General features: G+C 41.7%; 1 protein-coding gene across 4 annotated transcripts in view; it reads right to left on the bottom strand.

The window, feature by feature from the left end:
- Nucleotides 1–13738, bottom strand: part of HHAT (hedgehog acyltransferase) — a 278182-nt gene that overhangs the window by 20167 nt on the left and 244277 nt on the right. The window contains exon 12 of one of the 4 annotated variants that reach the window (XM_072948489.1): nt 4822–5177. The exons of the other annotated variants lie outside the window; for them this stretch is intronic. Within the exon in view, the coding sequence (XP_072804590.1) occupies nt 5170–5177 (8 nt within the window). The 3' untranslated portion in view covers nt 4822–5169. Of the gene's footprint in view, nt 1–4821; nt 5178–13738 lie in introns of those variants that run through there. 4 annotated transcript variants of the gene reach the window in all.

Genomic DNA, 13738 nt, shown 5'->3' with positions numbered 1-13738 from the left:
GAATCTTTAAAAATAAATTAAAAAAAATCCTCTCTACCTCTGAACTCTCTCTTGGATGAGGAAGCACAAAGCAGAAAGGAATAATATTATCTGCCAATTTCAGGAGCCAGAACTCTCAGCCCCAGAAAAGAGCCCTGCCCTTGGGCTCAGGAGTTCTGAGTTCCACCACATGTTTGCTACATATGGTAACTTCTCTGAACCTCTTGTCTTCTTTAAAACCAGAATCAAATCCCTATTCACAAAATGTATAAGAAGTGATCCACCTGATTCTCCATTCATTCAGTAGGATGCCTGAAGAGAGCAAAAGTCTGCCAAGAGTGTACTCAGACATCTCACAACCCTAAGTCCAAAAGGGTTTCCTTATGTCTAAACAATGCCATAGAACAAGTACGTTTCTGACTTGTAGAGGGATTGAAGGCACAAACCCTGAATGTACTCTGCCTGCATATTTTGCTATTTTGTTGTTTGAAACCCCAAACACATTGCTGCTATTTAAACCTACCACCTTTTTAGCACTGCTGGGTGTCAACAGCATGATTTCTGTAACACCAACTTGGATCCCTATGCCCAATATTCCAACATTCTGCTTTTCCATTTCCCATAAGCCAGACAAGCAGGTTGACAGCACATATGACAGGTCAAGGTCATCTGTGACTCTGACCCCCATGTGGCCACTGTCAGAGACAAGGAACCTGAGGCAGCCACCTTTCAGACACATGGGCTGTGTGGATGGCATCAAGAGGCCCATCCTCATAACTGGAAAACAAATGCACTACCTGCATCCCAGTCTCTGAAGGTCATATTTGTACACAAAGGTCTAGCATGGCCACGGTGAGTTTGCCTCCAGCACTACCCATCATCGCTGTACTCAGTGCGGCCAGCACTGCTGGCTGCATCTGACCCACTCAGGACTACCTAGGGTACTCTTTGGGAGCCAGTGTGAATCCATGGCTTGTTTTGTGAATTCCTTTGCAATTATGCCATGCTTAGACTCCTGGAAATGAGTCTATATTCCCAAGCCCACTTAGACATGGGGAAAGGGGACCCCTGTGTATGCTGGTGGTCAGAGGACACCCCGAGTGGGATTCTAAACACCACTGAAGACAGACATGTGTCTGAGGATAATCCCCATGTACTACATACTAGAGTTGAACATATAGCCAAATATATGCAAAATCTCCCTTCTACCCTCCTCAAGTATTTAAATGGCTAAGGCCAAGATTATACAGTTGGGCTTATTCCAAGGACTTAAATTACTGCAAGCTCTTTTTATATTCCCCAATTGGGTTATTTAACACAAAATTCCACGGTGGTAGATGTCTGAGTCTGAATAAATTATAGAATCACTATGCTGGGAATGGTCTGTTTTAACAAGGCTCAATTCTGGTGTCTCTTTAACTGAACCACAAATTCCCTGAGCATTTCTGCATGCAGGCATGTTAATTCAAATGTCTGTAATACAACCAGTTTTTGCATTTTGCATAATGCACCTTCAGACCTCCGTGAAATCTGACAATTAATCCTGCATTTTGTATTAACACACATGCAATTCGTACAGCCATTAATTTCTCTATAGAATAAATCCGCACTTGGAGGAAAAAAAAACCTGCTGGCGAATGCATACGGTGGTGTGCATAATCAATTAGTCTGTGGCGTTTTAACACTAAGTGTGTACGGACTTAGGGTCTTGGGAGAATAAGTAAATAGCACTGGATAAACAAACTGGATATTGAGGGTAAGACTGAAGATCTCTACCAAGGAGTAATGAACACAGAGCAGTGCAATGACAGCAGAAAAAAACACACACTGCCAAGATGGGGGGAACCATTTCCCCACCACCAGCCCCACCAAGTACACGGTCCGGGGAGGAAGGGCCTGCATAATAAATGCATGGCTTCAAGTCTCCTCAGCCAAACATGCACTGACTATGCTCACTGCAGTCCTCTGAGGATCAGCAGAGCAGCGCTCAGTTTGCTTGAATGTTTTTATCTTCATTTGCCCTGCAGACTGCCCACCAACCCTGCAGCAGTGGTTCAGATGGTTGATGCCACACATGCACCAAGAGGGGATAAAAAGTTTTATTACTCACATAATGAAGACTTCCGGGGAGAGCTGGCACTCAAGCCATTCTGAACTGGCTTGGCCAAAAGGAGGGGCAGATGGCTTTGGTTTTTGGGGTGGGGGTTGGAGGCAGACCCAGGGTGAGCAGTAGCTGGGTTTGCATGGTTCGAACTTGCCACTCTCACCCAGGGAAGGAGAGAGTCCATTTTCTTGTTGGCTTGACCAGAGATGAGACCCAAGGGGATGAAGGAGTGTGGGGCCTGAATGCCATCAGCAGTCAAACATTAAAAAAGGAGCCAGCCTATTATGTATAAAATAAGCTACAAGGATATATTATACAACATGGAGGATATAGCCAATAATTTATAATAACTATAGTTTTCTCTTATACAGTTATAAAAACTATAAATATGTAACTTTTTAAAATTGTGAACCACTATATTGTACACCTGTAACTTACATGATATTATACATCAACCATACCTCAATAAAAAAAAAAAGTCACAGGCAACAGCATTTAAACCAATGAAGTTAGAACACTTCCACACATCATACACAAAAATAAACTCAAAATGGCTTAAAGACTTAAACGTAAGACAAGACATGACAAACCTCCTAGAAGAAAAGATAGGCAAACAGTCTGACATAAATCTTAACAATGTTCTCCTAGGGCAGTCTACCCAGGTAATAGAAATAAAAGCAAAAATAAACAAATGGGACCTAATTAAATTTATAAGCTTTTGCATAGCAAAGGAAACTATAAGTAAAATAAAACTACAACCTATGGAATGGGAGAAAATATTTGCAAGTAATGTGACTGATAAAAGGTTTAATTTCCAGAATATATAAACAGCTCACACAACTTAACAAAAACAAACACCCAAAAGTGAGCAGACGACCTAAACAAGCAATTCTCCAATGAAGACATACAAACGGCCAATAGGAACATGAAAAAAAAAATGTTCAATATCACTAACTATCAGAGAAATGCAAATCAAAACTACAATGAGGTATCACCTCACACCAGTCAGAACGGCCATCATTCAAAAGTCCACAAACGATAAATGCTGGAGAAGGTATGGAGAAAAAAGAGCCTGCCTGCACAGTTGGTGGGAATGTAGTTTGGTGAAACCATTATGGAAAACAGTAGGAGATTCCTCAAAAAACTAAAAATAGACTTACCATATGATCCAGCAATCCCACTCCTGGGCATATATCTGGAGGGAACTCCAATTCGAAAAGATACACACACCCCAAGGTTCACAGCAGCACTATATACAATAGCCAAGACATGGAAACAACCTAGATGTCCATCAACAGATGACTAGATAAAGAAGTTGTGGTATATTTATACAATGGAATACTACTCAGCCATAAAAAATAAAATAATGCCACTTGCAGCAACATGGATGGACCTACAGATCGTCATTCTAAGTGAAGTAAGTCAGAAAGAGAAAGAAAAATACCATATGATATCACTAATATGTGGAAACAATCTTATGGTTACCGGGAAAAAGGGGGTGGGAAGGGATAAATTTGGGAGTTTGAGACTTACAAATGTTAGCCACTATATATAAAAACAGATTTAAAAAAAAATTCCTTCTGTATAGCACAGGGAACTATATTCAATATCTTGTAACAATCTTTAGTGAAAAAGAGTATGAAAACAAATACATGTATGTATGTGCATGACTGGGACATTGTGCTGTATGCCAGAAATTGAAACATTGTAACTGACTAAACTTCAATTTAAAAAAAAGTCACAGGGATATAATGTATAACACAGAGAATATAGTCAATAATATAACAATTTTGTATGCTGCATAATCTATAAAGACATCAAATCACTATGTTGTATATATGCCTAAAAACAATATAATAATGTGAGTCAACTATACTTCAATTTAAAGAAAAAAGAAGAAAAGAGAGGCAGAGTATTTATTATAATCTTCCTACTTTTGAGCTGTCATTGAGGAATTTAAAACCCTACTCTGAAATTTATCTACTGCTTGATTCAATCTACTTAAAAATCTCTCATCAGTAAAAGTTGTATCACTTAAAATAACTGATGTCACACATATCAAAGGAAACTGGCCCAGTGCCTGCATATAAGTGATGCTCAGTAATTGTTTCTGAACCTCAATCTGGAAATTGAAGGGAAAAAAATTTTTGCTTCCTTCATACAGTTTTATCTCTACTCTTTGCAGGGCTAGGGGGTGAAGAGTGTAATTAGGTTTGTTTGTTTGTTTATTTTAATGGAGGTACTGGGGATTGAACCCAGGATCTTATGCATGCTAAGCCACACAGTCTACCACTGAGCTATACCCTCTCCTAAGATTCCTGAAACTACTTACTAGTGATATTGGGATAAGGAGTGAGAAAAGGAGGGTGGAAGGGGTTATAAGGCTGGTGGTGGTGGGAGTAGCTGGGAAGGTGGTGGTCAGGGCGCTGCAGAGGGTGACTCTCCCCAAATGTGCCACAGACCATGTCTATCTGAAGCATCTCTGCTGGTCACAGTGGCAGGTAGGTGTCCCGACTAGTTAAAGGACAACTTTCTCAGTGCAGTGGGTAAGGACTTGGCATTACAGGCTGAATTGTGTCCCCCACTCAAAAGATATGCTTAAAGTCCACCTTACCCAGTGTGGTAGGTAAGGACAAGAAATGGTTTTAAAGGTTAAACTGTGTCCCCTCAAAAGACAAGCTTAAGTCTTAATCCCCCACTACCTCAGAACGTGGCCTTATTTGGAAAGTCAGTCTTTGCAGATGCAGTCAAGCTAAGATGAGGTCACAGTCAGTTGGAGTGGGTCCGAAATCCAATATGACTGATGTCCTCATAAAAAGCAGGAGAGACACAGGGACAGACAGTCGGGGAGCAAGCCACGTGATGACAGAGGCAGAGGTTACTGGGCTGCAGCTTCAGGCCAGGGTACACCAAGGACTGCTGGCCACCACCAGAAGCTCAGAGAGACAAGGAAGGCTTCTCCCCAGGGTCTCAGAGGAGCGTGGCCCCACTGACGCCTTGATTTCAGACTTCCGACCTCCAGAACTGTGAGAGGATACGTTCTGTTGTTCAAGCCACCCTGCTTGTGGTACTCTGTGACACCAGCTCTAGGGACCTAAGATAGCATAGAAAAAAAAAATTACCCATTGCTTTCATTTTTTTTTCTTCTTTGAAGATTTGAGTGTGTAATTTTTTTCAAAATTGGAAGAGCTTAAGTTTTTTGGTTCAGAATGAAGACTCAACCGCAGACCTTTATCTATTGCCAATTACCCTTTAATTCTCAAAATTATTTTAAGTGTAAACAAGATGTTCTATATAAAATGTCTAGAATTCTGGCTTATAATAGTTTTTATATTCTCTTGTTAATATAACAAATTGCCAAGCAGAAGATAAAAGACGTATTTCTGCAAGGTCTGTAAGCAAAGACAAAATGTTAACAATGATTATTTCTGGGCTATGGGATTACAGGTCATTTTTCTTGGTAACTTTCAATTCTTCCTCACTGTAATAAAAAATATTTTCAAAAGAAACACATTTCTACTTTTCAGAGACACTAGTATTTTCATAAAAGCAAAAAATAGGATTCAACGCCTTGTCTTGTGGGCTTTTGTCTTGACTTTTAATCCTGGGGCTCGGGGATGTGTTCACAGCCCGCTGATTAGGCCTAAAAGAATTAGAATAGGAGATGCAGTGGCAGGAGCATCCATTTGCTCCTTTAGAAATTGGAAAAAAATGAACTTATTCTGCCAGTGCAAGAGGCTCAGGCCAGGGAGTGTGTGGGTAATTTTTTCTGATTTAGTACCATCATACGGATAGTCCTCTTATTCTCACAAATGAGCCTCAAAGAGCAGCTGCTTGAAAGTCTCTTTGCAGCAAAAATCAATCATGTTTAAAAGTAAATAGAGAGTTCAGGTTCTGCAATGACCACAGAAACTTAACACAGCCTCTGTCTCCTGCTACTGACAACTAAAATTACATTACCAGCAACAAGAGTTACCAAACTTCACTAATTAAGACATGACAATGTTGGCCCAAGAGACAAATAAACCACTGGACGTCTGATTCATGACAAAGATCGCACTGCACATTGGAGGGAAAATGATGGTGTTTTCAATCAGCGTTGCTGGGTCAATTAGATATTCACACAGGAAAAACAAATCTTGATCCTTATCCTATATAATACATAAAAGCTAATTCTAAATGGACTGTAGATCTAAACAGGGAAAGTAAAATTTCTAGAAGACAATACAGAGTGACATCTTCATAACCTTGGGCTAAATAAACATCTCTTAATGAGGACACAGAAACCATTAACAATGAAGAAGATGATTGATAAGCAGGACTTACTGAAAATTAAAAACTTCTGTTTATCAGAAAACATCATTAAAAGAGTAAAATATGAAAGCCGTAAAGGGGGACAACATATCCACAATATATAAAACCAACAAAAGACTCTTACCTGGAATGTATAAAGAATGCTTATAAACCAAGGAAAGAAAAGGGTAATTGACTCAATTTTTTAAAAATGGCCGAAAGACTTCTAAGAGCATTTCACAAAAGAGAATATACAAGTAGTCCATATGCAAAGATATGTAAACTTCAGTTATTAGGGAAATACAAGTTAAAATCATGATGAAATACCATACATACACACACAAAGGCTAAAATTAAGATGGACAATTCCAAGTTTTGGAGAGGAGACAGAGCCACTGGAATGCTCATGCACACTAGGTAGGGAATAAATTGGTGCAACATTAGAAAACTGGTGACTTCTACTGAAACTGATCATACACATATCCTAAGACCCAGCAATTCCACTCCTAAGGTTGTACCTAATAGAAATATGTACATATGTGCAGTACAAGATTTTTCAGAAGAGTGCTATCTGTAATAGCCTCCATCTATAAACAATGTAAAAAGTCATCAACAGTGAATAGATACATGAGTTGTGGTATATTCATACAACAAAACACTATCAACAAAAGTGAAAAAAACTACTGCTAACATAATGATATTGATGAATCTCTCAAACAGCATTGGAAGAAGCAAGACACCAAAAGGAAATACCATCAGATCTACTAGAATGTGATGTATGTGTTTCTAAAAATTACCACACTATGCAAACTCATGCAATTAAAACCCTAGGGCTTAAGGAAAAAAAAAGAGTTAAGGGTGTAATACTCAAAACTTTGCCAGTAACACATGAAAGAAAAAAAGACAGCAATCTAATCAAAGTGGTAGCATGGTTTTACACAGGTAAAATGATTAAGAAATGAATTAGATACTAAAATAAATGCAGGTTTACAAAGATTTGAAGTTTACTTGTGGAAGTGGTGTCAGGAGGGTTGCAACCTGCGAGTTATTATGAAGAGATGGAGGGAGGGTTGTCTGAAATTGGATGGATTGTGGTAACGCTAGACATGGCTGCGTGTGGCCCATAACATGCTAGCTGAACTGAGCTGGCTGGTAGACCTTTGAGGTGTGCGTGTCCGTGTGTGTGTGTGTTGGGTATTCCTGCTGGGCTCAGTTCAGCTGGGTAGAGTTTTCTGCATTCACCTAGTTTCTTGAGGACAAAATTGCCTATAAGCAAATACTAAACTGCATTATGCTCAAATTGTTCCCTAATGTATCAATCACGGTGGAAATCTGCATTTCAAAACAAGCATTAGAGCAGAACTGACAGTGCCTTATTATTCTGTTTACAAAATGTTTAAACACAGGCAAAACTAATCTGCGACATTAGATATCAGAATGCTGTTCACCCTAGAGCAGGTTGTGACTAGAAGGGCTCACAAGGAGAAACTTTCAGGGTGCTAGGTCCTGGTTAAATGAGTTATGTTCAGTTTATGAAAATTCACACCGTACACTTAAGATTTGTGCACTTTAATGTATGTATGTTACATTTTTAAATAAAAGTTCAAAAAAACTTTTAAAATTGAAAAAAAATTCCACCTCTTTTAGGAAGACTTCCTGGGCTTTTTTAGGATAAGCACTGAGATTTTCCGGCCCCACTGTATGGACATTCAGTTTCTTGCAAAACATGGACACTCATCACTGATCCTCATATCACAGACATCAACACCCCTCTTTTCATGCAGTGTTCAGTACTTCCTCATTCATGCCCTAATGAGTAACAAAGCAGGATTTCTAAATTATCAATTCCAGACAGATACTTAGAAGAAACCCCAGCGTTTTCTTAGCAGTGAGTGTGATGCAGAGAAAATAGTGTTGAAGAAGGAACTGGACGACACGGGCTCGCGTCTCAACTCTGCCATTTTGTGGCTAAATGGGTTTGGCAAGTCATTTAACCTAAGTTCTAATTTCCTCACCCACTAAGAATATAATAATTCTGTTCAATCTGTATTATAGGACTGTAATGCAAATCAAAGTGCTTGCAAAGAATAAAGAGATATACACATGCATATATACATGCATAAGATGTTAACGCAGTGTTTCCTTTCTCACGTTTAACTGAAATTTAGTTTCAGCCTCCTCTTTCTTTGTTGGTGTACATCCACCACGTCGTGGACATCAAAATCCGAAATAACAAGGATGGCTGGCATTAGCCTAATTTTATTTATACAGCCCCGTGTGTAACTAGGGGTTCCACAAAGGCATTTTGACGGTGATGGTGGTGAGGGTTTGGTGCTCTGGTGGATTTATGTCTTCATCAGGGAGACGAGTGTCCACGCAGCCTTCTGAGGTATGTGCACATGCAGAGGTGCTGTAAAGCTTCCTGCCCACCATGCTGGAGTCAGTGCTCAGTGATCTGTGCTCAGAGGAGAGTTTTCACTACAGCTAACACTGTCCCCATTCCACACCCCCGGCCCAGTTAGTTCTCTTCCTAAGGCCCCTGCATCCTGTCTCCTAAATGTTGAGCAGGCTTTCCAACCAAATCAAGCAAACTGAAGAGAGCACAAAAATCTAATACCTAATATTATGCCTCTAAACCCAGATGCTGATTATTTGGATAAGCTAGTTTGGATTATTCACATCACTGGATGCATGAAAGTTGCCTAGAGCTGTTGGCTTCTTGTCTCCTGCCAGAATCTCAAAGCTCGTTATAAATTCTACCCACTAAACTCAGTGGGAGAGGTTCCCACATAGAATAATAGTTACTCCTTCTTAGCCATGGAGCAATTCTTCCAGGCTGGAAAAGATGGACGCTAGAAGGGCACTAGGAGGGCAGCTAGACGTTTCCCGTACTGTTAGCCGATGCTGGCATTAACAGGCCAAATTACGGCCGAGTATCTCAAAGGCGACGCAAGAAGCATTTCAATCAGAATCACCAGGAGTGCTCATCAAAATACAGATTTGGGGTGCTACCCCTGACCTGCTAAATCAGGGTATCTCAGAGAATCTCAGGATCCTGCATTTGAAATAACCTTGTCAGGTGGATCTGATGGGCAATAAAGTTATGAAACAACTGTCTTGGAGGTTGGGCAAGAGAACCGCTGACATCATACTGATTAACGATGACACAAAATGGAGCAATCTCATTAAGAAAGCTGTGTGAGACCAGGTCAACCTTGAAATCACTCCACATTGTGTTAATAATGAGAAATGCAGCAACCAGGCATCCAACCTGCACTGAGCCACAGACAGGAGGCAGGAGAAATTTGTCACACATATTTAACACTGAGTTGTCACAGCAAATAAACAAACCCAGAAAATTTCCTACGCGCCATTCTGGGGACTCATCAGAGGTGGGATGTGACCCAGGTGTTCCTGCCATTTCAGTATGCCCCTGGCTGTGCATCAGACTCCCCACTCTCCCCACTTCTATGCATCCATCTGTTTACCAGATGGATTGAGAGAGAGCATTTCCTCTGGAGAGCTTGGAAAAGTCACCTTATGCCAGGCAGTTGCATAAGGACACCAGAAATGCCAAAATAACATGATGAAAGTCAGGGACTATAATTCTAGGTTCCTGGATTTTAGCAGATGACCAATAAATGGTCTTTCTTGGATTTACAAAGTGAGTGAGAAAGGAAAAAATGAGATAGGATGGGATAAGAGGATGGAAGACAAGGTAAATGGATAAATGCATGGACTGATAAAGGGTAGATGGATAGATTATGGATGGATGGGTGGACGGATAGACAAATGGATGAATGGAAGAAGACACAGGAGAATCATGTCAGGCCAATTATCTTTTGTCCCTAAAATAATTTCTAACAGGTTTATTGAGATATAATTAAACACCATACAATTAACTCACATGAAGTGTATTAATTCAATGGCTTTTCATATACTCAGAGTTGTGCACCCTCCACCAAAATCAATTATAGAACATTTTATCACTCCAGAAAAGGAACCCCAAGTTCATTAGCCATCACCCTCCAAACCACGTCCCTCCTACCCCTAGGCAATCACTGTATGCTTTTTGTCTCCATAGTTTTACTTATTCAGGACATTTCATATAAATTGAATCATACGATATATGGTCCTTAGTGACTGGCTTCTTTCACTTACAATAAACTTTTCAAGATTTATCACTGTTGCAGGATGTATCAGTATTTCCTTCCTTTCTATTGATGAATAATATTCCATTGAATGGATAAACGACATCTTATTTATCTATTCATCAACTGATGGACACATGGGCTATTTCCACCTTTTGGCTGTTACGAATATTGCTATGAACATTCGTGTACAAAGTTGTTGTGCAGATATATACCTAGCAGTGGAATTGCTGAGTCATATGGTAACTCTATGTTTATAAACTTTTTGAAGAACTGCCAGACTATCATTCCAAAGTATCTGTTTTCTTCTTTACACTCCCACAGGCAGTATATGTGGGTTCAAATTTCTCTACATCCTTTCCAACACTTATTTTCCATTTTTTACTTGTTTGTTATCATAGCTTAGATCTGAAGGTTCTTAGATCTGAAGGTTCTTAGATCTGAAGATCCCCTCTTCCATCTTTCTGGTTCTTTGACACCCAGCAGCCCTTGTCATTCCTCACATAGCCTTCCTGCTCCTGGTACTGGTCTCCGTCAAGTCAGCCCCTACATTACATCCACATGGATCTTTCAAAAATGAGAATTGTGCCACTCTCTTGCAAAAGTCCTTTTGTGACCCACCCCCACCCTAGTCCATTAAGGGTGAAGCCCATGCTCCGTTGCACAGCACACATGGCCTTCATTGTCTTGTCTTCAAGTTACCTTTTTGGTGTCCTCTGGCGTAACCAGTCTATTCACTGACACCATACCTCGCATCCTCTCCTGCTATGATCCTGAAATGACGGCAGTTTCCTGAATGTACAATTTTCTGCCTCCATGCTTTTGTGCAAGCTGTGCCCCTCCCCGAAGTCTGACACTTACTCATCCTTTAAGCCTACTTCTGATGTCACCGCCTCCGTGACGAATTTCTCACCCAGAAGATAAAGCTCACCATTCACCTTTTTGTCCCCAAAGCACTATGTCTCAAAGCATTGTGGCACACTTTCCCACGCTTGATTATCACTTTATCCCAAGCACCCAGTACACTTTATCCCAAGCACCTGACTGGCAGGAACAGAGGCCCTCTCCTTAAAGCAATTTTCTCTGTAGAAAAGATCTCAGCTTCATCCAGACTCATCTGACCACAGTGCCTTTTTCCTGAATCAAATAGGCTGAGATGTTTCCAATATTTCTCATTTTCCAACTGTGTACTTTTGCTTCTTTTGGTAAAATCCTCACTAGTGGTAGCAGGTTTTTACAGCAATGAAAAAGGTATGACCCAACCTTCCAGCAATCTTGTTGGGGCAGCCATGAAGTGAGAAATTAATCAAGAGGCAAGCTTCAAAACTGATAAAAGTAAGTGATAGGTAACTGTGGACACAACAGAATGTTAAAACAGGACCAGGAACAATTTTACTATATTAAAAGTTACCTGGTTTCTTCTGGCTTTGTGAAAAACAATGACTTGCCAAGAAAAGGCATGGCTCCCAGGACAGGTCTGTGTGACCATCAGTTGTCATTTCAAAGTCAGCATATAACAGCACTCATGATGTTGCCTGACATCTTTTAGATCTCCTGTGATTGACAGCTCTCAGAATGCAAATGGTCCCCTCTTGTACATTACAACAAAAGTGCCCAAAGACCTTCTCACACAGGAGGCTCAATTTGGAACCAAGACAAATGACAGTGGTCCCATTCACTCACCGTGTAACCAAACAATTGGGAAAAGGGAAATCAGGTTTATCAAGCAAATCCCATGTTTCTATGTCATAAACTGGGTGGCTTGGCCTCCTCCGAGCAGGCCACAGAAATCTTCCTAATGCTCTCTGGGCAGAGTCTTGTATCTATCCCCTGGCTTAACTCTCAGTTACCTGTTTTCTTCTCTTCCTAAAAGCCTAAGGTTATAGATAACTCCCGTTGGCACGTACCCCTGGCCCTTGGAAGTCTTCTCACAGTAAAGGAATGCAATCACCTTTTAAAACAAAATACTCGATTTCCTCTTTTATTTTACTGATAGCAGGTGAATCTTCTCAGCTTTTTCTTCCAAGGTCACATGAAAATGCCACCAGAAAAAGAAAGAAAACGCCTGAGATGTGCTGCCTAGAGACCTAAATAGGGCTAAAATTAGCAGCTGCCTCCTTCCCTGGGGAAGAGCTGGCAGCAGCTGGAGCGTGACAATGCCCGGAGGAGAACAGAGTGGAGCAGAGAGGCACTGTGGGCATGCTGCTCAGCTGGCACCAGGGCACAAAGGCTCTGGGCCTCGGCCGGTCCGGATGCTGAGCGACTCCCGAGTGGAGCATCAGCCCTGCCTGCCCTCCCTGGAAGCCTTGATCTGCCGGCCTGATGTGAGGTGTCAAATACTTCCAGATCAGCTACTCCTATCTGCTGCTTCCTATATAAACGATGTCAAGGGTCAGAGAAGGACACACAAGGAGGAGACGAATATTAAGGAAGGTGGTAGTGACAAGTTTCCCTTGTTTCCAAAACAGCTGATGTGTGCGTCCCTGGATGGTGCCTGGGGGGTCCCTGCTATGCTCGCCCATCTTCACCAACCAGCACCACTCTTCAACCTAACATGGATCGCCCAGGAAAGACAGGCAGGACCTGGAAGGGCAGCTTCCCTTGCTTCTCACCTTCTCTTGCCGTGGGTGGCACGCGACTGTTCCCACCCTCATCTCAGACCTTTGGGGTGCCTGTCCACAGGCCCATGCCGTGAGCAAAATCCAACTAAGGTACAGACCTCAACACTTTAAAGAGGAGATCTCTGACCTTCTAGCTCTAGAGGCGTGCTCTGAGGGGTGTTCCTCAGAGTGGCAAAGGAGTCACCGCCAGCCCGTCTCCACATCTCATCCCACCCGTTCCCCCCACTTCCTACACCGTACAACCTGGACGAGATTCCTGGGGCTCCCGAAACAAAGTGCCCCAAACGGAATGACTTAAAACAACAGAAATGGGTCGTCTCATAGCCCTGGAGGCTAGAAGTCTGAAGTCAAGGTGTCGGCAGCGCCGTGGTCCCCCTGAAGCCTAGTCTAGGAGAAGGCCCTCCCTTGCCTCTTGCAGCTTCGGGTGGTCCCAGGCCTTCCACGGCATGGGTCACCGCGACTCCAATCTCTGTCTTCACATGGTCATCTTTTCCCTGTGACATCACATCATCCTCCCTCTGTGCATGTTTGTCTCTGCATCCGAATTTCCCCTTCCAATAGGGACACCACTCATATGCATTAGGGCCGAC

This window comes from Vicugna pacos, chromosome 23 (genome assembly GCF_048564905.1).
Source record: "Vicugna pacos chromosome 23, VicPac4, whole genome shotgun sequence".
Classification (NCBI taxonomy): Eukaryota; Metazoa; Chordata; class Mammalia; order Artiodactyla; family Camelidae; genus Vicugna; species Vicugna pacos.
Note: the sequence above shows the minus strand (reverse complement) of the source record. Positions and strands in the feature narration are given on the sequence as shown.